The following is a 24,455-nucleotide window of genomic DNA, read 5'->3' as shown; positions in this document are numbered from 1 at the left end:
TAGATACATTTGAGAGTGTTGAAAATGTTATAACGTTACTCTGTGCGTTCGCTCAGCGGCTGCTGTGAGACACTTGTTTGAGAGACACTGCAGTAAGCTAGATCGATTTTAGAATATCATATTAAATATTCAATGTCTTGTGTTGATAAATGGCATGCAATTACTTTTAAAACATATTGTAAGATGGAACAAATTCTTACTGTTACTAAAAATAAAGCTGCATCTGATTATGCTATGTTAGCTAGCCTACTTGACAAAATAGTGTTTTCCTCTGAGGCATGGTAAAGCATGGTACTCGCAAAAAATTAAGAAAATTAGATATAAACAATAAGACTTAAGGTATTGAGCTATATAACAACAATTAGTTTTCTGTCTATAAATATATCAAAACATATTCCCTTGTCTATTAAATCATGTAAATATTAAAGCGTCTTTGGTGTTTCCATGGTTTCTACAAAATAAAACCGGAAACCGATGATAACACGGGTATGACGCAATTGACAGGCGACTCCTCACACGTCCCGGAGCCTTGGTTAAAATTGCAGTTTTCTCACGATTTACCAATAGTTGGAAACATTTGGGAAATTGTAAGTACTCAAGTGAACAAAATATATAACACTGGCCTAGTGGTTTTTGGATATTTTACTGCAAAAATATTACATATTGCAACTTTAACTGTTCAGTTGAACTAACATTGTCCATTTTAGTTTAAAAAAAATACTGACGCATTTGTCAGTATCAACCATTTGACCTGATTATCACAGTTATTGTAAGAAAAAAAAATCATGCAAAAATTCTTCTAGGATTTTTTTTTTTTTAAAACTTGTAAACTTTTTGTAAACTTGCTAATTCTAGGCCGAAAAAAAAAACGTTTTTTATGTTGTTTGTTTGGTTTTGGTTGTACTTAATTTATTTTATAAACAGTCTATTTACTTTTGATGTTTGTTATTAGAAAATAGGAAAACAAAATGTTTTAAGCTGCATTTAGACCCATATTACCAACATTATTAGAAAAGAATAGAACAGAATTACTTTTTTTTTTAGTTTTAGGCACTATTGTACCATATTCGTGAAAAGTGCCAAAAACGAATGACTAATTTAAGGGGTGCAGTAAAACCCACGACCCTACTTTTGAGAAAATAAATCGACGCTGGATTGGTCGAGCCCAGTCACGTGACCACCGCTGCGCTGGAGTTTCTACGACAGCTGGGAGCCGCGCGAGAGGACAGAGCGCGAGAGGCGGCTGTGCCTGCACGCTTCGCATAAAGTTTCTGCAGCATGGGAGACAAGAGGAGTCCGACGAGGTAAAAACAAACAGAAAGAAACTCCCACAGCCGTGGCTTCAAGACACTCGAGGCTCTCTCAGGACTCGAATCAGACCATTAGGCAGCGCGCGTGAATGAGAAAGACGCAACAGAGTGGCCACCATGGCGGACTGGCTGTTTTACCAACCTAAAGTGTCATTTCATTAAAGAACGCGTCGCTTGCTCAGGCCTCCGGCTGACTTTGTGCATGGATAAGATCAGATATGTGTTACGAAGATTTCTACAGTCCGAGATGTGATGTTCTCTCTGTTTGTTTTGCTTTTTGAAGGCCGAAACGGCAAGCGAAGCCCTCCTCTGACGACGGCTACTGGGACTGCAGCGTGTGTACATTCAAGAACAGCGCCGAAGCGTTCAAATGCATGATGTGCGATGTCAGGAAGGGAACGTCAACGCGGTGAGTGCCACACGATGTCTCAACGCAAGCTATTCACAAATCTACTAAGCTGCCTACCGAGACATAATATTTGGACTTTATTCGATAGCCAGAATTGCTGTCCAGATAGCCAGCTTACTATGTTTTGAGCCTTGTGTGTATTAATAATTACACGGTTAATACAATGTTTATAACCTCAGGAACAAATGTGACCTATCAGTGTCGCATTACTAAACAGCTCTGTTGGCAAAACATCAAGTATATCCATATCAATTTAGGCTATTTCAGAAGTAATTGGAGCATTTCAGTTCATTTATAATTATAGACAAGTACATTAGCAAGCCTAAGCAAATCATTGCAAGTTTTTCTGTTGCCAATTTTGGAATGCAGCTATGCCAGTATTTTGTAATTGGAAGGTAAATACTTGTACTGGGTATCAGTATCATTTAATGCTTCCAAGTATCTTGATGTAATGATGTGTTTGGTAAAGACCAGTTGAAAGCATGTTAGTGATTTGGAAAGATGTAATAAGTGTAATAGAGCATTTTTAACAAAGAGGAACAAATTCAGAAGCACAAGCAATTAACTTTTGCTTAGGTAATGCCGTTCCTATAGATGCAGTCAAATTTACTTTTGTTCAGAGGATTTTAATGGTTGAAATTGAGTCATATCAATAGGAATCTGCGGTTTCGCATGAGGTCAAAAGATTTCCCAATGCAGATTTTGCTTTGGTAATGTGAATTTGCCTCATTGACCAACAGAAAACTGCTTGGTTTGAAAGTGACTTTTGTGTGAGCTGTGCTTTTATATGTCGTTACGCTTTTGACAGTAGACAAGGGAGGTTTTTTACCCATGAAATTTCACCGAAATGCATTGGTGCCGATTGGAGCATTTTGACCGATATTTCGCGAATGTGAGTGAACTCACCTTAGGATGTTATTACAGTCACTCTATAGGGAGGAAAGCAAAGTCAAATAAAATCAGAGTTTTTAATTAGTTGTAGAGAATGAGGGGTTCTACGCAATACACATTTTTTTCTGAGTATCTACAGTCAACTTTTATCGGTCTTAAAGATAGCATCTATCCTGTGGCTGGGATCCAGGAGAGAGCGCTAATGACCTCATCAAAGAAGACATTTAATGGGCTCGTATTTTCTCACCTTCATCTCATCCGTCATAAAAATCCTGTTTTAGAACAGTCAGCGACTGAGTCGGCAGTCAGTTATTTCCCTTATGTCATTAAGATGAGATCAGGTCAGGAAGTAAAACATTCCTCATCTGCGTTTCGGAACATAAACGCACACTAAAAGCAAATGATGATGATGACAGACCTCAGCTGTCAACAACAGCACCAGATAATGATCATCTTTCTTTAGGGAGATTGTTTATAAAGCCTTGATTATCTTTCAAGTTTCAGATCCCATTACCATTGCTAAATTAAAGTATTACAGCAGTTATTTGAAGCCAACAAATGTTCATTTTAACTGCAAAAGTGCGTGTGGGAGGGCGGGGGATTTTTATGTGGGGGTGGGGTGCTGTCACTCGTCCAGGCCACCGCAGCAGCTGGCGTCCAGACGGCCTGAACTCATTTGCATTCAACGGCTTAATCAAGAATGCTGTCATCAGAGGAGGCATCATCACATCAGGATGCGCACACACACACGCACACACGGACACTCATACCCATAAATAAACCCATGATTGCACATCTGCCCTGTTATAATGCCTCGGAGATGGCAGCAAATGATGGGTTTTAATGATGATGTCCTCTTGATTGTGTGAAGAGCTCACAGGTCGTTCATTTATGAAGAATGGAGAGCTTCTTGACATACGGCGTGTTCACATTTCTCCCAATAATTCTGCTGTTATTCTGTATTTGGCGAGCAATTGTAAACATAAATGCAAAGAACATGCATTGATTCTGATTGCTGCTTTCAGCTTCATCATCGTCCCAAGCAACCCTCAAATGTGAATGAAATGGTGCGTTTGTATAGATTGCGGTTGTGTGCAGCGGATAGCAGATTAATGTTTTATAAGGCTATGATTTGGCTACGCCTGACTGATGTGTGGTGAATGATACAAGGGTTAATTTAGTGCATGTTTGCTGGGCATCTTATCAGATATTTCATTTGGTCAGAAGACAGTAGGACATGTTTTTGAGCACGATATTATGAAAAATGTATACTTTTTTTATATATATCTTATCAATACAATGTAAGTGACTGGGGTTCTGTTGTTGATTTGGACCCCATTGACTTTTATTGTATTAATGGGGGGGGGGTATACATTTTTCATAATATCTCGCTGAAAAACACATCCTACTGTCTTCTGACCTAAACCAACAAAAACCAGTGGAAGAGTCTTCAAAATATCATCTTTTGTTTTCCACACAGCTTGTAAGAAAGTTATACAGGTTTGGAATGATGCAAAATGGTGACAATTTTTATTTTAAAGTGAATAATTTTCATTTTTACAATAATCCCATGATTTACTCACCATCAAGCCATCCTAGGTATATATGACTGTCTTCTTTCAGACGAACACAGTCGGAGATATATTTAAATATCCTTATTCCTCCAAGCTTTATAATGGTTGTGAAGGGAGGGGGGCATTTTTTTGAAGCCAAAAAAATGCACCCATCCATCATACAAGTAATACATACGGCTCCAGGGTTTAATAAAGGCCTTCTGAAGCGAAGTGATGGGTTTTTGTAAGAAAAATATCCATATTTAAAACTTTAAACTTTTTAACGGCGGTACGCATCAATTTGCAGCAGATGTATACAGCTTCACTACTATTATAAAGCTTGGAAGAGCAAGGATATTTTTAAATATATCTCCGATTGTGTTCGTCTGAAAGAAGATAGTCATATACACCTAGGATTTGCTTGAGTAAATCTAAATCATGGGATAATTTTCATTTTTTGGTGAACTATTCTTTTAAATCATGCAATACAAGCTCCTAAATGAATGGTTTTGTAATGTTGCTTCGACACTGGCTATATTTGCTCTTGTTCGAAGAGTGGTTTGTTTACCTAGTTACCTTGCACTGACAGACTGACAGTTAATTGATGAAGCTGCAGAACTTCTTGAGCATTTCAAGCCATTCCCCCCATTGACCCTAAGAACCTGCCAGCAAACCTCTAATTTCAGTGTACCGACACTATTTGCCCCCCAGCAAAAGCATTCACTCTGCAGGAGAGAGTATTATACCATTCAGTTACTACAAATAGAGAGAATGTCCCCTTTAGACCTAGCACCTTTTTTTTTTTTTTTTTTTTTTTTTTTTAACTCAAGACCTCTCACAATGACAGTTTGAGAAAAAGAATGCTGTATTATGTTTTGTTTTACGTTGGAGCTCTATTTGTCTTGACACTAATGTATTAGTGCGGTCACAACAAATTTAAGGCAGTCGATTATAATTTGTTGACATAACCTGTGCGTTCTATATCGCTAATAGAATTGGACCGACCAATCATCCTTCATGACTCTTAAGTGTTGTGATGATTGTGATTGTGAATGATTACTAATCAAAATATGAATCTAACCTTCATATTTTGCAGTCACAGTAATGTTTTTTTATGCTTAATGCAAAAAAATGCAGTATGATAGAAATGTGCAAAACCAAGTAGTCAGTGGGTCTTAAGGAAGTGATATATAATTAGGCTGGTTCTGGGTTCACCTTACCCCAGTGAGTTTAAAATATCTTATTGTGATTATAATTATGCAAATTATATCACTGATAAACAAATATAAATTTAAAAATAAACAAATATAAAACTTGATAGTTATTACTATTTTTATTTTATATAAAAATGATACTCTATATTTACATATTTTAGCTTATACATGAGGCATTATACTGGTCAGTTGCTACAGTGAGCTGTTTGAAGGAGTTGAGCAGCGTGTGAAATCCTCTCTAATTGCGTGTGTGCAGAAACCCAGAGTGTTGAACTGTGAGTTCTCGTCTCTTTGCCCAAAAAGGCGAAACTAATGCAGTCTGAGGAAGCGTTCCCAGCATGCCTCTGCCAAATAAACCAAAAGCCACATAAAACATCAATATTATTCAGTAATTACAACAGCCTGTTATCAATTATTAGAGAAATTTTGCCTATGTTTTGCAAAAGCGCATGCCCATACTGTCTCAATCGGGTTGACCTCATTTTGATTCAGACAGTTTTGGGCCTTTGATGAAAGGAGAGAAAGCTGGATACCAAAGTGAGGGAGAAGCAATGTGGAACTGCAGTGTGGGATTTTGAAAAGCAGCTAAAAGAAAACGCAAATGCTTGGAAAGAACAGCCGAAAACGGAGTGTGGAGAGGTGGGACGGTGGGAGGCAGAGGGCCATCTGTCAAACAGGGGGCTTGGCAGTGGAGCGAAGGAAGGAGCAGTATGGAGACTGCATGTTCACACAGTGTAGCGCATTAATCATGGTGTCCCCTCCCATCACTCAAGCCCATGAGTACACAAGCCTCCCCAGTACAGTCATTACACCATTATACAAACACGCAGATATGAACACATCTGAGAGATTCTTGGCTCAGAGGAGAGAACACAGCCTTTGTGTCCTTCTGATTTAACACCGTAATGTGGGAAAATTTTGTTTGTGCACTTCTGTAAGAAAAGACATATTTGTAGACACATTTGGTTACTAAGCTGACATTGACGATTACATGGGGGTGGGGGGGATGCAATGAAAAGGTTTTATTTTTACTAATGAAACTGACTTAAATTTTGTATGAGATGCCAAGTTATACTGTGGGAGCTTCAGCCTTCAGTGATGTTTTGCTAAGAATACACAACCCCGGGCACAACAGCAAAATGGCTGCCCACTGCACCGGGTGTGTGTCCACAGTTTGCAGTGTGTGTTTATGTGTGTGTTCACTACTCACTACTCCTCATGTGTGTGTACTAACTTGGATGGGTTAAATGCAGAGGACAAATTCTGAGAATGGGTTAACATACTTGGCCTTCATGTCACTTTTACTTTAGTATATTGGTACCATTTCAGTTATCAGTTGGTAATAGAATTTATATATATAAAATATTTTTAATATTGCACATGTATATCTTTGCCATGATCTAATGTGCACTTAACGTCAATCTTTAAAAACACTGTTAAATGTAAATGTTTATTTCAAAATGAATATCCATTTTTAGTTTGTGTTTTAAGGCCAAAAAAATAATTAATTTGCAATAAGTTATTGGCAATAATATAATGCATAATATTGGTTGCCAGTAGGGGTGGGAATCGGAGGGTACCTCACGATACGATATGATCACGATAAATGGCTCATGATAACGATAATATCGTGAGTCAGCGATTCTGCGATAATCAATATATTGCTGGACAATGATACATCATGATATCGGTCTTAATATGAAAACAAAATGCAAGTGAAAAGGTTAAGTGCAGGTTAATAGATAAATCCGATCTTCAGTTCCTGCGATACAGGTGCTGGTCATGTAATTAGAATATCATCAAAAAGTTGATTTCTTTCACTAATTCCATTCAAAAAGTAAAACTTGTATATTATATTCATTCATTACACACGGACTGATATATTTCAAATGTTTATTTCTTTTAATTTTGATTATAACTGATAACTAAGGAAAATCCCAAATTCAGTATCTCAGAAAATTAGAATATTACTTAAGACCAATACAAAGAAAGGATTTTTAGAAATCTTGGCCAACTGAAAAGTATGAACATGAAAAGTATGAGCATGTACAGCACTCAATACTTAGTTGGGGCTCCTTTTGCCTGAATTACTGCAGCAATGCGGCGTGGCATGGAGTCGATCAGTCTGTGGAACTGCTCAGGTGTTATGAGAGCCCAGGTTGCTCTGATAGTAACCTTCAGCTCTTCTGCATTGTTGGGTCTGGCATATCGCATCTTCCTCTTCATAATACCCCATAGATTTTCTGTGGGGTTAAGGTCAGGTGAGTTTGCTGGCCAATTAAGAACAGGGATACCATGGTCCTTAAACCAGGTACTGGTAGCTTTGGCACTGTGTGCAGGTGCCAAGTCCTGTTGGAAAATGAAATCTGCATTTCCATAAAGTTGGTCAGCAGGAGGAAGCATGTTGGCTGCGTTGACCTTGGACCTCAGAAAACACAGTGGACCAACACCAGCAGATGACATGGCACCCCAAACCATCACTGACTGTGGAAACTTTACACTGGACCTCAAGCAACATGGATTGTGTGCCTCTCCTCTCTTCCTCCAGACTCTGGGACCCTGATTTCCAAAGGAAATGCAAAATTTACTTTCATCAGAGAACATAACTTTGAACCACTCAGCAGCAGTCCAGTCTTTTTTGTCTTTAGCCCAGGCGAGACGCTTCTGACGCTGTCTGTTGTTCAAGAGTGGCTTGACACAAGGAATGCGACAGCTGAAACCCATGTCTTGCATACGTCTGTGTGTTGTGGTTCTTGAAGCACTGACTCCAGCTGCAGTCCACTCTTTGTGAATCTCCCCCACATTTTTGAATGGGTTTTGTTTCACAATCCTCTCCAGGGTGCGGTTATCCCTACTGCTTGGACACTTTTTTTCTACCACATCTTTTCCTTCCCTTCGGCTCTCTATTAATGTGCTTGGACACAGAGCTCTGTGAACAGCCAGCCTCTTTTGCAATGACCTTTTGTGTCTTGCCCTCCTTTTGCAAGGTGTCAATGGTTGTCTTTTGGACAGCTGTCAAGTCAGCAGTCTTCCCCATGATTGTGTAGCCTACAGAACTAGACTGAGAGACCATTTAAAGACCTTTGCAGATGTTTTCAGTTAATTAGCTGATTAGAGTGTGGCACCAGGTGTCTTCAATATTGAACCTTTTCACAATATTCTAATTTTCTGAGATACTGAATTTGGGATTTTCCTTAGTTGTCAGTTATAATCATCAAAAAAAGAAATAAACATTTGAAATACATCAGTTTGTGTGTAATGAATGAATATAATATACAAGTTTCACTTTTTGAATGGAATTAGTGAAATAAATCAACTTTTTGATGATATTCTAATTATATGACCAGCACCTGTATATGTAGATTTAATAGAGTTCACGTCACCGAAAGCAAGTAATATGAGGTGCATTTTATTGACCATCAGTTAATTTCATAATCAAAGAACGCAATAGGAGAGAGCGGCAACAGCACTGGTAAGGTCTCATTACTTTTAATGAAGATAATTGTGTGTTATGCGTCTGCGACTTACTTTCACTTTCATATGCGGCAGTTTGCACGTCAGCTTGCTGAAGAGATCTGTGGCAATTCGTGATGCAGTAGCGCTGTCATATCTGACTTTTAGTATTTTTGGGAGAAGTAAAATTTACATATGTAGTTTCAACAACCAGATGCATAGACATCAGTTTATATATCATTTATTTTTTAAAATTAAAATTAATTTTAGAATTTTAAAATTCTCGTATCGCACAAAGGACGACGATTTTAAGCTATTTTTTTGTATATAAGGTTTTTTTTTTGTTACATAATAAAATAATTTTGTAATAATCTTTCGAACAAAGTGAGTGCTTGTTAGAAATCAGGAATGATGAGAACATTGAGTCTCATTCGCTTAGTATGCATACGCACAAATTTGTGCGTGAAATCTGCATATGAACGTTTTCACAAACAAATTGATTCATCAATAACTTTAGTTCTAAAATGTATCCTAAATTACGAAAAAATGTAGGTACTGAAACCACTTGTACGCAAAAATTACATACTCTTGGGGCCTTATAAACATGTTGAGATAATTTTAAACATGGATATAGATCTTAGAGTATATTTCATCTTATATAGGCCTCCTATCAGTAAAAAAAACTAAGGTAATAGGTGCATCATAGCTCAAGCTGCAAGGTAGCTCTGCATAAATATTCAGAATCACGTATGTACGGCTAACTAATCAGAGGTCTGTAATGTCTGTATAAAAGGCATTTATTGCGTTTGAACTTGATTTGAGGATGGCACTCTTGGGATTGCTTGAAGATCTCGCTGCACGGCTCTCAGGCGAGAACACATCTTTAGAGGGCATCATGTTTGCTGAGAGTGTCGAAAGAAAATGGTGTGTGGAATGCCCTTATATGGACTTTGTTTGGGTGTGTTTTATGTAAATTACTTACCTCGGGCATGCGGTTTTAGAACTCGTTTACAATACTCTGAATTCATCAACATTAGAACGAGGTTAAGAACAAATTCATGTGCATATGCACATGTTGTGAATTAGGCAGAAAGTTTTCATGCGAAGTTCAAATGTGTGTATAAATACGAATAGTGTACAGATTTATTAGTGAATGAGACCCATTGTGCTTAGTATGTTTTCGTCTTTAGCCGACAGTTTAAATCCTGTCTGGCTAGCATGCTTCCCATATCGTTTACTATTAGGCTAGTAGATGAGAGTAGGTGGTCTTTTGTGGCTGTTTGAATGCATTTCAACAGCATGAGCATTTAAACTATGAAAGCATATTGACATATTTAGTGTCATTAACTTGTGATCCAGTCGACCAAAACGCATCTTAATACCAAGTATAAACTATGCCTTATTAAACAAGTAGCCATATAATAAGCAGGACAGTTAACGAGTCATTATTGCATAATAAACCCAATATTGACCCACTTACATTTATCCATAACAATAGTACAAGAAGGCAAACAAATAGCTTGGATTATGTAAAGCAACATGTATGCGTTAGATGGAGAGGACTAATGACTGAGTAATTTCACAAAATCTCTTACTCCCTCATGACAAACATTCAGAAATAAGCAGGATCAGCAATGTTAAGGCTGATTTACTCTGTCTGGCACGGAGGAAATGCATCACAAAGTGATCGATTTATTTACTCTGAATGGCGCATCTTAACAGTGCTGAGTGTGAAGGGTGTTACGAGTCCACAGCAAGCAGACAGGTCTTGACACACAGCAGAGAGAGAGGCAGGCAGACAGCTAACAACAGCTAATAATGGCCGTTTTCATTTGCCTTGGGCTCAGGATCAATGCTAATGACCAGTTCTTGGCTGCCCCGCTTTAAGGCTCTAGATGTCCTAATTTCACAATGTGTGACTTAATTAGCTATTCCCAAAGCACCCGGGGGTTTATGGATGAGAGCGTAAACATTGCACCAGTGCACAGATACTGAGAAGCTGATTTTAAAATCACTGTGTGTGTGCTGGCAAAGCAGACAGCAGCGATGTTGGCCTTTTATACTGCTCTGTTGTGGTCTGTTTTTGGTGTAACAGCTGTTGTTCTTGACATTAGAGCAACGGTCACAGCACATCCTCGTCGTTCTAAACGCCACGCTACTGATGAGACTTGACCCTGAGCTCTTATCTGAGATCAGTATGGGTAGTTCATCTTATAGGTCCAGATATAATCTGTAATTGCCACAGCCGTCTGGTCGTTAATTAGGGGTGCAACAACTGATGCGATAAAATAAGAGCAGGACCGTATCCTACTAACAGACATCAGTAAGACGAGGGCTGTTCTAGCGGTGGCCAATTGGTCATTTACATCCATAGGTTCAATCTAGAGCTGGTGTTTTAAACTGATTTTTATCAGGATTATTATTGTAGAATTTATTCAAATTTTTTTCTCTTCAGTGTAAAGTAGTTTTTGTTAGTCTACGTTGTTAGAATGAGTTGGTCCAATTCTTCATTGTATTTTATTTTTATTTTTTTAGTTTTAGGGCTGCCAAAGTAGATGTTAATTAGTATCATTTAAAACTGTTAAAGGGATAGTTCACCCAAAAATGAAAATTTGATGTTTATCTGCTTACCCCCAGCGCATCCAAGATGTAGGTGACTTTGTTTCTTCAGTAGAACACAAATGATGATTTTTAACTCCAACCGTTGCGGTCTGTCAGTCAAATAATGCTAGTGGATGGGAACTTCTACTATAAGAGTAAATAAAACTTGCATAGACAAGTCCAAATTAAACCCTGTGGCTCGTGACGACACATTGATGTCCTAAGACACGAAACGATCGGTTTGTGCGAGAAACCGAACAGTATTTATATCATTTTTTAACTCTAATACACCACTATGTCCAACCGCGTGCAGCACTCGTTAGTAAGGTCTGATCGCGCTCTGACAGCGGCAGTGATGTCTCGCTCTCATTGAAGTATATGTGTGAGACATCACTGCCGCTGTCAGAGCGCGATCAGACCAAACGAATCGAGTGATGAATGCAGTTGGACATAGTGGTGTATTAGAGGTAAAAAATTATATAAATACTGTTCGGTTTCTCGCACAAACCGATCGTTTCGTGTCTTAGGACATTAATGTGTCGTCACAAGCCGCAGGGTTTAATTTGGACTTGTCTATGCAAGTTTTATTTACTCTTATAGTAGAAGTTCCCATCCACTAGCATTATTTGACTGACAGACGACAACGGTTGGAGTTAAAAATCATCATTTGTGTTCTACTGAAGAAACAAAGTCACCTACACCTTGGATGCGCTGGGGGTAAGCAGATAAACATCAAATTTTCATTTTTGGGTGAACTATCCCTTTAAATTGTGTTATTGTACTCTAGTGGCATTTTTTTATTATTATTTAATAATATCTAGTGGCAAATTTTTATTTAATAATATATTATGTAAAATTAAAATGGATTTTTAGTTCTGAAAGTACAAATTTATTTTAGTGTCTATTTTATTGCTTTCATTTAGTTTTTGTTTGTTTTTATATATATATATATATATATAATATTTTTATAGCACTTTTTTGTATTTTAGGTACATGTTTAGCCATGGAAAGCTAATATATTAGGGGATGTTAGCTTGTATTAGGAAGTTAAATTACCAGTGTTTTTTTTTTTTTTTTTTGGTTTCTTGCTGTATAAAGGAAAACCAATGAGTGAAATTGTGGCTGTTTCTCAACTGTTGAGAAAACACATTCTTCTCTGATTATTCTGTGTCGGCAAGATTTCTCAACTGGCTTCAACACTTGCCTGTTTTAACTTGTTTTTCCCCCACGTAGTCCTTTTCATTTGGCCCTAGTGAGCTTGTCATCCCAATTTGAGAAATCTCGCTTTCTCGCCTCTCACTCTTTCCTATTTTTTCCCCCTCACAGGAAACCTCGTCCTGTTTCCCAGCTGGTAGCCCAGCAAGTCACACAGCAGTTTGCTTCACCCACACAGCCCAAGAAAGAGAAAAAGGAGAAGACAGAGAAGGACAAGAACGAGAGAGAACAGACACTGAAAAAGAACAGCCACAAGAAAATGAGGTGAAACATTGTGATACGGTCCCTGTGTTCATGAATTTACTGCTATTATTCACACATTTATATTAATTTAATTATATTGGGGGGTGGAATATGCCTCGCACTCAAGTGCACGCATAAAGATTGTCACAAATCAAAAATAATGATTATGAATGTGTTAAAACAAATAGCAAGTTTATATAGGTTATTATTATAAAATAACATTTTAATTATTTATTAATAAACTAGTGTTTTCTGAGTCAGTGTCGGCTGCAAATATGAAGTTGACATTGCTGACTCATCTCCGCAGTAACGCAATAGAGAGAAGTGCAACTTTCATATGGGTTACATATAGAGAGAGTAGGGTAAACGTACCTAATAAGCTCACCAAAATCTATATTGAGACATTTTTAGTGCACAGGATGTTGTATTCAGTACAAGAAGTTTTATGTTAAAATAAAATATTAATCTCTCACACAATAGTATTTAATTTTATTTTAAATGACAAAAGCATTATAATTAAGATGTACATCATTAAATGCAAAAAGTTTTTGTACCCTTTAAGCACACCCCTGTTGCCATTAAGCTTACAACATGTTTTATTAAAAATTCTTGTTTATTTTAAACAACCTTTTTAAAGAATTTAAATTGTTTTATTTGAAGGTGCAGAGTCAATCACAAAAAAAAAAAAGTTCTAATATTCTAATTCATGACCGGTGTTTTGCTTTGCTCTATCCTCTGCGCTACCGTGTTCGTCATTACGTCATACGTCAAGTCAAGCGTTCACCGTAAATCGATGTGTACAGCCGTCTGTCGGAAGCTAGTTATTTTAGTTTTTAAAGTTTTAAATATGGATATTTTTTCTTACACAAATGCATCGCTTTGCTTCAGAAGGCCCTTATTAACCCCCTTAATTTTGCAGTAAGTAGTTATAACAACCCCCCCGCCAAAAAAGGCTTAACCACCTTAAAAATGCACATTTATGGGGCTCCTCTTTTGGCGAAAATTTTCAGACAGCTTTCAAAATGGCCGCCAGACAGTGTGAACACATGGATACCCATATCTCAGTGTGCAATAGTCTGATTTTCTTGAAATTACAGAAGGTATGTAGTAACAAACACATCAATTGGTTAAGACATCAAGTAGGATAATACATTATTTTTTCTTTTTATAATCTGAGCTCAAAGATGGTAGTGTGCTTAATGGGTACCTGAGCTTAATAGGTACGTTTACCCTATTTGTTTTCGAGTTGAATTGGTTAATTTAAATGTAGACGTTTCAAGCTTTCTATAAATATATTTCTCATGTCTGTGAGGCAAGTAGCCTTTACTCTGAGTTTTGGTTCAATTATGTGACGCGCTGCTGTTCAGGGAGATCGAGACAGTAGAAAGTACATCCTATTTGTTTATTTTATTTTACAAAAACATGTTTTCTTGTTATTGTGAGTTAACACAAATGAAAGTAGACCCTTTACTGTTCAAAATGATGTATTACTCTTAAATGTATGATAAAAAAAAATGAAATCCATGTCATGCAGTAAAGCGCGCTATACTTTAGCTGCCTTCCACACTCCGCATGAACACTTGGATATATTAATGTAATTTATCTAGGTTAACGTTGGAGCGAGCAGCCATGTAAAGTTGCTACTAACATGTTTCAAATGATAAGCCATATTTGAGGTTGATGGATGATAGGCAAACGTTTGGATTTCCTGCCCGACATACTGTAATACCACAAGGACCCGCCGTTAACGACCTGTCCCTCATGTACTGCTTGACTTCGCCACTTCCTGTGGAGTTTTTTTTTTCTTTTTTCTGCAAATAATTGACTAATGAAATATTGGTTGACTAAGCCTCTACCTATTAGGGGGCAGCCCTAGTACTGAGAATTATAGAACCCCTTTTAGTGACAGGTTTTACAAAGATTTTTTTCAAATAAAAAGAAATCTTTCTTGAATACCAGATTAGCATATTAGAATGCAGTTTTGCCATTACAGGAATAAAATACATTTTATAATATATTCAAATAAACAACAGTCATCTAAAAATAATTTTTCGCTATATCACTATTTTTACTCCATTTGGTCATTTAGTTCCTCATGAAAGATGTTAAGTACAGAGATTTGTTCTACGTTTATGGATGCCAAATAAGTCGAATTAACATTTCTCGATCTTATGATTAATCTCTTAGCTCATTAGTTTGGTTCATTGCCTCCCTAAGTCTTTTTTAATTGCCTATGGGTGAGAAAATACTTTCAAAACCAAGGCTGCTGGGCTTCACTTTTAATTTTTATTTATATAGCGCTTAACAATATATATAACGCTATACAATACAGATTGATTTAAAGCAACTTCACAGTAATAAATGGGAAAATAACCACGTTAATGTTGCGAAATTAATACATTATGAAACAGCTCTACAGAACACTGAAGTGTCAAAGCAGCTCAGTTTAGTTGAATGTTGATTCAGTTCAGTAACGGTGTCAATGTTGCCAGGTTCGTCAGTTGTAAGTGCAATTCATCTAATAAAGCAGCTCTACAAAAGGAATAGTGTCATTATCCAGCTCAAGTGAAGTCAAGGCTAGCGAGTCTGATCTGTTCTTCATTGCTCTCTATCCTGCAGGCCCAGGTTAAAAAATGTGGACCGGAGCAGTGCACAGCATCTGGAAGTGACAGTGGGAGATCTGACGGTTATCATAACAGACTTTAAGGAGAAAACGAAGCCCTCCTCAAGTTCGTCCTCCAGCGCGACATCTGGAGACCACCACAGCCAGAGCGGATCCAACTCAGACAACACAGAGAAGGGGATCTCCAGATCCTCGTCCCCTCGAGGGGAGGGTTCCTCACTCAACGGAGAGTCTCACTAGAAACCCCGTGGATTATGAACATTACTTCCAGTCTCCTGCACCTAATATATCCATTTTAATCAAACCAACACAGGAGCGCGCTTATGTATGTCAAGACTTATCGAGACACAGACTTAACCCAGCAATATAAGCCATCTCTCACTACTACCACAGTTATAGGATCTGGAACATAGGATATCACCATGATACTTTTGTCCTGATTTGTTACAATGCCCAGTAGGTCAGCTCGAGATAAACTGTAGAGTTTGTAAGCAATTTTGACGTTTGAATTTGATGACATTTAGACAGTTTAATTAACATGGTGGTATTATTAATTTAGATAAGTGTTGTTGTCTGTTTGGATTTGGACATTGACGCCCATTCATGTTGTCTTCACTATAGTTTCGTAAACCATTTTTTTTTTTAAAACCACAATCTGTAATTGTTGCAACAGCACCCGTTACGTCCTGGGAATTGGCCCTGGGGCTTAAAAACATGTTGATTCAACTAGAACATTGTTGTGAACATACTTGCTTCTACATTAATGACAGTTGCAGCAGTTGCGTATTGAAACTTTAAACATACTTTCAATGCATTACAGGGTGAGAAGCCCTCTGTGAATAACTGTGATCGAAACAGGACTTCCTTTCCCAATTGTTTGTTGCACCTGCTGGTACTTTGTACGGTTTTATGAAAAAACCATCAAACGCAGAAATTCTTTGTTTATTTGTTCTTCTTCATGCCATTTTATTTGACATTTGTCATGGTAGATTGCATCACATTTGTGTGGCTAGTTGTTCTACCAGTGCTGTTTTGTGTTAGATTGTCTATATAATTCTGTTAATTCCATAACATTTTTTTTTTTTTTTTTTGACAAAAAAAAAAAAAAGACAAATGTATTTGTAAGATGTTAAATTCATCCCCTACTTTTATGATGAATGGTGGTATATAAATATATTGCAGTATAGGAAATATCTCTTAATAAAATTTAAGATTTGGACTCCTGTCGTCAACAAAACAGATTTATTTCAGGGCAAACAAAGACCTAAAGGGAGTGATTACCGAATTTGGGGTTGTTTGTGTGGTGAAATGTCTTTTCAGTTCTCTGTAAAATGCACATGACATGCATGAGGGTGATATTCAAAGTGTTGTGGTTTTTGCCTCACCATGAGGGTAATGTAATATGTGGCATACAGGTTCAGTCAGAGACAATGAAAAGCATTGTTGCTTACTTGACAGCTAATAGCAGCGTCTTAACGCAAACCTCATTTCTCAATAGACATTGCCTTATACAGCAGGAAACGTTTAATTCCTTTTATCTGATTGAAATACAAAGCAGAAAGCCTGTTTTGCTGGTATACAAGAACACAAAATCCAGTTCCCCTATGCTCCCCTTTAGGCACTCCTAAAATATTCTGAATATTCATGATGTTGTGACATGCAAGTCTACATGTACTACTGTTTCTTTTGATATTTATTCCTCTAAACATAATAGCAACTATTTTAAAAGTACTACTACAAATTTAGTTACTAGCCATTATTACACAAGTCATGCTTTAATTTTTACTAGTAGGATCAGTATTAAGAATTACTTGTAATGACTAGTCATAATGGCTATTAAATAGTTCAATTAAAAATGCTACTTGTAAGATTAAAATGCATGTTGTAACAATTGCAATTATTAATCTAAATTAAGTGTCATGTTATTCTGTAAAATTCAACTACAGAAAATATCAATTATAATTGTACAAATACAGTTGAAATAAAAATGTTAGTGACTAAAAATACTAGTATGTTTTGAGGAATTAATCTTAAAGGGTTGTTGTAGGTCTTTCTCACGCCATTGGGGGAATAACTTGTATGTGGGGGGATGGTGGTGGTCGGAAGCCTGACTCAATTGTGCGAATCGGTTCTTTCGAACTGTTCGTTTCAAAGAACCGATACAGCTGTTCTTTAGGAAATTACGTCATTAAATGGTCTCTGACATCCTGGCATACATTTGCTCTAAAACGTTTCACTAAAGTCATATGTAGGCACATATTTCTATATATTAGTTTTTATTAATAAGTTTGTTAATGTAAGTTCAGCTCATAACTACAAACTAATTTAGAATTTAAATTTACATTAACAATACTAAAATGTATTTACATCTAAAAAAAAAAAAAGTGCTATTTATTTTAAAATGCCATTAAATCTGTCATACAACCAAATTTCTAGAACGACTTATTTGTATAATTTCTGCTGTTTGGCTACTACTAAATCTTTTATGTTCTGTGAATCAGATTCTTGGAAAAGATCCGACTCAAATGAACGATTCGTTCACGAAACGGACATCGCTAGTGGTCATTAGTGGGCGAGTACACACACAGTGTACTCTTTTTAAGTGAAAACAGCGCCTGTGCCCTGTAGAATGCGTGTATATATTCGTACATTTAGTCTGTGCATAGTTATCTCTCTTCTATCGGTACTATTTCTGTTCAGTAAACATGATGCAGAAAGTTTTTTAAAGCAAGTTAGGGCGCCGCTGGAACCGACCGTCGCAAAGAATTTGAGTGGAGTAAAAACAAAACAACGACCCGCTACGACCAGAGCACACAGACTCGGGTAAAGATTTGTTTCTTTCATTTTATTTAAATACAGCGTGTGTTTAACAGACGGAATTCACGTAAATAACATTTTAAAGGTGTGTTTGTTTTTCTTTTTTATAAAAGGATGTGTTTGGACTCTATTTTGGATAGTTACACTGAACATTCCCAGTGTATCTATTCCAGTAACGTTATGTGGAAAAAATCAAAATGTGTCATTCATTCATTAGTGTGAGTTTATTCCATAGCAATAGCCGGTTCATCTGAATTCTTTTTTAAATAAGAGGGCAGAAATACAGGACACGTTCACCACTCCTGAAATTCACATGAAAGGTTAAACGAAGCATATGACAACAGCCTGTGTAATTCCACACTGACTTGAGACACTGTTTATGGTGAAAGCTGTTGACACCTACCTGTGCTGATTCATTGTCAAGAAAGAGTTCTGGCATGCCGAGAACACTGAGATGTACAGCACTGATGCAACACATAACGAACATCCAAATCACGCCTCTCTCATGCACACCTGTGTTTCAGGTGGTGAAGGATGAGCTTACAGACAAATGGGTCATAAGTCTTGGTGAATTTGTGGAATTAATTTCACCTTATTCTCAAAATTGTCACAAAAGAAAAGCAGCAGACAGAATACTGTACCCTCCATTTATCTAATAAATCATAAAGAATGAATTAATGGTAAACATGGAGTTGTATGACACATTCCAGTGCAATAATGGGACATTATTGTACTTAAAAAACACTAGAAATCCCATATTTTTTTGTTGTAAGACCTATTAGATATATTTAATAAACTATTAGAACACAGTTTTAGACATGAAATATCTTTTTTATATTCGTAATATATTTTAATTTTTAAAACATTTTGTCTGTTTAATTTAGATGTTTACTTGTCAAAGATGTTAAATTAGAAAATGATTGCAAATTATTAGGAAATAAAAACAGCTCATTTAAAATTTAATTTAGGTTATTTTCTGAATGTTGAGATCTCCTTTCACTGACCATTTGTTGTAAAATAAGTTATGTTCTTGTTATGTTCTTTTATCAGCCCATCAATGTTTTTTTTTCTGTTGTGAGACCTAAGTTTAATAAACAATTATAAGTTTTAAATTTAGTTTTAAACATAAAATATTGTTATTTCATTTTTCAAAACATTTTGACTATTTAATTCATTTAATGTTTATTGCAAAAGATTAAATTACACTCTAAAAAAATGCTGTGTTGATTCAACCCATATTTGGGTCAAATATGGACAAATCCAACCGTTTTAAAAATTTAATAAACCAGCAGTTGGGTTTGTCCATATTTGACCCAAATATGGGTTGAAACAACCCAGCATTTTTTGATAAGTTTTTATTTTATTATTTTTTGTGGAAAATAATCAAAAGTTATTAAAAAATAAAACAACTTTAAAATGTAAAATTTCTAAATGATAGGAACCTCCTTTCACAGACCATGTGTTGGAAAAGAAGTTGTGATTTTGTTTATGTATTCATCCATACTTTTATCAGCTCATCTATAGGGATCAGTGTAAAGCTAAATCTGACAATCCATTTTCAGAGATGTTGCACACAAGGTGAATTCACCTGGACAGCGAGAGACGTTGATGCAGCTGGCTGTGGTGGCCTGTGGAGAGAGACACGGGGAAGCTGTCAACATGCTGAAGTCTGCAGCCATGCTCAGCAGCCGACACTTGAGATTTCACATCTTTGCAGAAGAGCAGCTACACACCAACATAAGAGCAGCGGTTAGTATGAGCCAGTTATCATTTCTGACATGTATATCCCTAGAGTGTAAACTCTGTGCACTTTAATCTGCTAGCAAGCCATTGAGAAACTGTAAAGAGATGAAAGATTTACCCCATTTTCCTCCTGTACAGCTGGATTCCTGGCCAGCTTTCATCCGAGTGAAATTCAGCTATGTTGTTCACCCCATTTCATTTCCCCATGAGAACCGTGAAGAGTGGAGTCAGCTTTTCAAGCCATGTGCATCACAGAGACTCTTCTTACCGGTGAGAATTACTGCAGTCTAAGTAATTGAAACAGCATGTTTAGTTTAAAATATCTGCAACTATTTTAAGCAAAAGCTGCTTGATTGTCATTTAAAATGTACATTATGTAACTTTTGTTCCTCTAGCGGTTAAAAAAAAAAAAAACTCCATGCATTTTGTGGAAGAACATCGTTTCGGCTCTGTGTGACTGTGCCGATGAATATGGTTATCATACTGCTCTATTAAAAACATTACTAGGCTTAACCCTCATACGGTACTCATGTCCTGTTTCCATTCGAACCCCACACATTTACAGAGCAATTGTATAAAAAATATTTGACAAATTAAATACAAATTATATATGATTTTTTTTTATTACTTCTCAATTATACATGTATGCTGTGTTTTGGGGGATATGTGGTACATTTTTACCTATTTAACACAAAATTACTCACCTACATCAATAGCTTGCATATGAAATATAATTTTTTTTCTGAAAAAAATCCTTAAATGATGATCTAAATTAAATGCCACTTGTTTCTGGATATTGATCTAGGTGTTAGAGACAGAATTCTGTTTCTAACACCAATCCCTCAGTTCTCGACATCTCTGAAAAGCCAAGCCAATGTTGATTCTTGTTTTATTACAAGCTCTGTCAGGATCTTTTTTTGGCAGTAGACTCTCCTCTGTTTGTTTTTTTTTTTTTTTTCACTGGTGATTCCCTGGAGGTTTGAGATTTAGCTGCTCCATGTCAACCATTCTCACTTGTTATGACAACTAACCTATGCCACTCCCACACCATATACACAAAGTAACAGAGCAGCTTTTTCTATTTACGGATATGACAAGACACACACGGACATGTGACGTATTTACACAATTTCACATGAAAACTATCCCAACAGGTCTACATTATAAACGATTATAATAGGCTTACCATGGTAAATCAGGGTAAGACAAAAACACGTTTTGGAAAAATGATTAATGATTTATTGACTTATTTTTTTTAATCTTGAACAAAAAAAGTTCCATAGCGTGACTTTAAAATGATATTGATTACACCAGACAATGCTATGCTCCTTTCCTTCTATAAGATGTCAAAAAATTCATAAAATGTGCATTACTCTTTTCTGAAGTGTTGGTCTTTTTTCTAAGAATTCAAAAACATTGCAGTTTGACAAACAATTTCTTTCTGTTCTCTACAGATGATTCTGAGGGAGGTGGACTCCTTACTCTATGTGGACACAGATGTCCTCTTCCTGCAGCCTGTAGAGCTGATTTGGGACATGTTGGTGCACTTTAACTCCACTCAGTTGGTAGCCATGGCACCAGAGCACGAGGAGCCGCGGATTGCCTGGTACAGTCGCTTCTCCCGGCATCCGTATTATGGAAAAACTGGAATCAACTCTGGTGTCATGCTGATGAATTTGACCCGGATGCGAATGACACATTTCAAGGTGATTAGAGGGAAGGATCCTCAACTCAGCTATTCCTTTTCATCTTAATAGCAGGCACATGCACAAGTACATGACATGGATGCCGCCATCTTTGCTTCACAGGCAAACCAATCATGTGAGCTGTAAATGTCATGTGACATTCTATTAATATATTAAAACTCCTGGCAGCAAACAGGAAAAAAACATTGAAAATATAATTCAAAATTATATCATTAATATAACAATATAAAATACAGATAAAATATAACAAATAATAAACATCAATATAAAGATTATATATTTTAAGTTCAATTTTTAAAAATATTTTTGAAAGAAGTCACCCAGACTGAATTTATTTGATTAAAAAAAGGTAAAAACAGTAATATTTTGAAGAATTATTATTTTTAATTTTTAAAAATGTAATTTATTCCTGTGATGGCAAAGCTATATATATATATATATATATATATATATATATATATATATATATATATATATAAATTGTGCACTGGTGAAAACCATTTGACTCCATCTTAACATGTAATTCCATTTTAGTCCAAAAGATGGTGGCAAATGTCTCTTTTTTTCCTTGGCTTTCAGATAGGGATAATTTAACTTTTTCTTTTTTTTACTCTTTACGGACAGAATGACATGACCTCTGTTGGTCTGCGCTGGGACGAGATTCTCATGCCTTTATTACAGAAATACAAGCTAAACATTACCTGGGGTGATCAAGACCTGATTAATATCATCTTTCATTACAATCCAGGTAAGCCTATCTGGATTTCTTTTATTCCTTGTAGCTTTATTGCCTTTCGAGGCTCTGTAACACAAGTCTTTGTCCACCCAGAGATGGTATTTACCTTCCCCTGCCACTGGAACTACCGTCCTGACCACTGTATCTACGGCAGCAACTGCATCCCCGCTGAAGAAGAGGGTGTTGTCATGTTGCACGGCAACAGAGGAGTGTTTCACAGCGACAAACAGCCTGCCTTCAAGGCTGTGTATGATGCTTTCAAACACGTGAGTTACTTTATTATTTTAGAGTTTAACACCAGTGAAAGTTTCTAAACCAATTTGTCATTTCAAAGCTAATGAATCCGTCTTTACTTTTTCCGGCAGTACACATTTGGAGAGGATCTTGTAAAATCATTCTTGTTACCGCTAGAAGTGGCGCTGAACGGAACCATACACACATACTGTGGGAAAGTTAGTAATTTCTTTACCAGAGGACTTGGAAAGTCTGTAAAGAGGATCCAGAGGAGGACTCCACCTGGTGGCTGAGATGTGATACTGTCACTGTGACTGAATAACGACAGAAATGCATTCTGGGAGACTGGATAAGAACTTATCTGTGCAATGTTAGTGGTGAACATTCAGTTTCAAATCTCGAAACTGATGTAGGACGTGTTGAATGATGAAATGTGCATTTAAACTCATACTTCTCCAATTGCCATTTTCATTTCACTTTTTTTATCCTGGTTAAAGTAATAGTCAACAAAAAAAATGAAATGGTCATAATTTATTCACCTAAATGTCATTCCAAACTTCCTTTCCAGGAACAAATAAGGTGAATTGATGTTCCTCACACTGTATGACATCTGAAGACTTTACAGACAAAAACTTGAACACACATGCTTTTAAATGTACTGTTCCTTTAAAGATGCAGTGTGTAAATTTTAACGGCATCTAGCGCTGAGGTTGCAAGGTGCAATATAGAGACGCTACGGTGGCCAGCACAGAACAAAGATGTCGTCGTCTGAGACAGCAGAGAGTAAACAGTCAAGCAAACGTGCTATGTTGAGCAGTTTGTCCGTTTAGGGCTACTGTAGAAACATACCGGCGCAAAATGGCGACTTAACGTAAGGGGATCTGTGGTGTATGTAGATAGAAATGACTCATTCTACAGGTAATAAAAACATACCGGTTCATTATGTAAGGTCTTTATTCACCACTGAAATCATATTTATGTGTATTATATTGCATTTCTGTCAATAGATCCTTCAAAAATGTACACATTGCACCTTTAAGGGTGTTACTGAATGTACTGCAAGATGGAAAATACTTGAAAATGTAAATATTCATTTTACATAATGTTCATATGAAATAAAATGTATATATCATTAATCAGATTTAGACTTTTTTGACTATCAATTTCATTCTCCACTGAAGAATTATTTCAGTGATGAGGGGGAAAAATACTTTTTAGAATAATTTAAGAAGCAAACAATAAAAAAATGTAAGGAATTTGAACTTGATAAGCTATAAAGAAAAAAAAAAAAATCATAATGAGGATATTTTAGGATATTTTTAGATATATGCCAAAGTTTTGATATAATAAAGTTGATAGTATAAAACATTTGACTGAAATTGACTGCATCTTAAAGGGATGGTTCTCTCAAAAATTAAAATTCTGTCATCATTTACTCACCCTCAAGTTATTCTAAACCTGTATGAGTTTCTTTCTTCTGCTGAACACAAAGGAAGATATTTGGAAGAAAGTTTGTAACTAGGCTGCTTTGGGGCACCATTGACTTCCATAGTAGGAAAAAAAAAAATACCATGGAAGTCAATGGTGCCCCAGAACTGTTCAGTTTCCCTTAATCTTCAAAATATCTTCCTTTATGTTCATCAGAAGAAAGAAATGTATACATGTTTGGAACAACTTGATGGTGAGTAAATAATAATACAGAATTTC

At 36.4% G+C, this 24,455-nt stretch overlaps 2 protein-coding genes across 2 annotated transcripts; both read left to right on the top strand.

The window, feature by feature from the left end:
- Positions 1-1,144: 1,144 nt before the first annotated feature.
- On the top strand, positions 1,145-16,731 carry yaf2 (YY1 associated factor 2). Its single transcript, XM_048155581.1, has 4 exons — positions 1,145-1,304; positions 1,594-1,719; positions 12,758-12,910; positions 15,509-16,731. Exons 1-4 carry the CDS (start codon positions 1,279-1,281, stop codon positions 15,750-15,752), a joined length of 549 nt encoding a protein of 182 aa, XP_048011538.1. The 5' UTR covers positions 1,145-1,278; the 3' UTR covers positions 15,753-16,731.
- Positions 16,732-18,015: 1,284 nt separating this feature from the next.
- On the top strand, positions 18,016-23,889 carry gxylt1b (glucoside xylosyltransferase 1b). Its single transcript, XM_048155580.1, has 7 exons — positions 18,016-18,335; positions 19,892-20,078; positions 20,211-20,342; positions 21,527-21,778; positions 22,403-22,526; positions 22,608-22,780; positions 22,880-23,889. The coding sequence occupies exons 1-7, from the start codon at positions 18,142-18,144 to the stop codon at positions 23,039-23,041; spliced, it is 1,224 nt and encodes a 407-aa protein (XP_048011537.1). The 5' UTR covers positions 18,016-18,141; the 3' UTR covers positions 23,042-23,889.
- Positions 23,890-24,455: the final 566 nt, after the last annotated feature.

Source organism: Megalobrama amblycephala, linkage group LG14 (genome assembly GCF_018812025.1).
Source record: "Megalobrama amblycephala isolate DHTTF-2021 linkage group LG14, ASM1881202v1, whole genome shotgun sequence".
Classification (NCBI taxonomy): domain Eukaryota; kingdom Metazoa; phylum Chordata; class Actinopteri; order Cypriniformes; family Xenocyprididae; genus Megalobrama; species Megalobrama amblycephala.
This window is presented reverse-complemented; position numbering and strand designations above follow the sequence as displayed.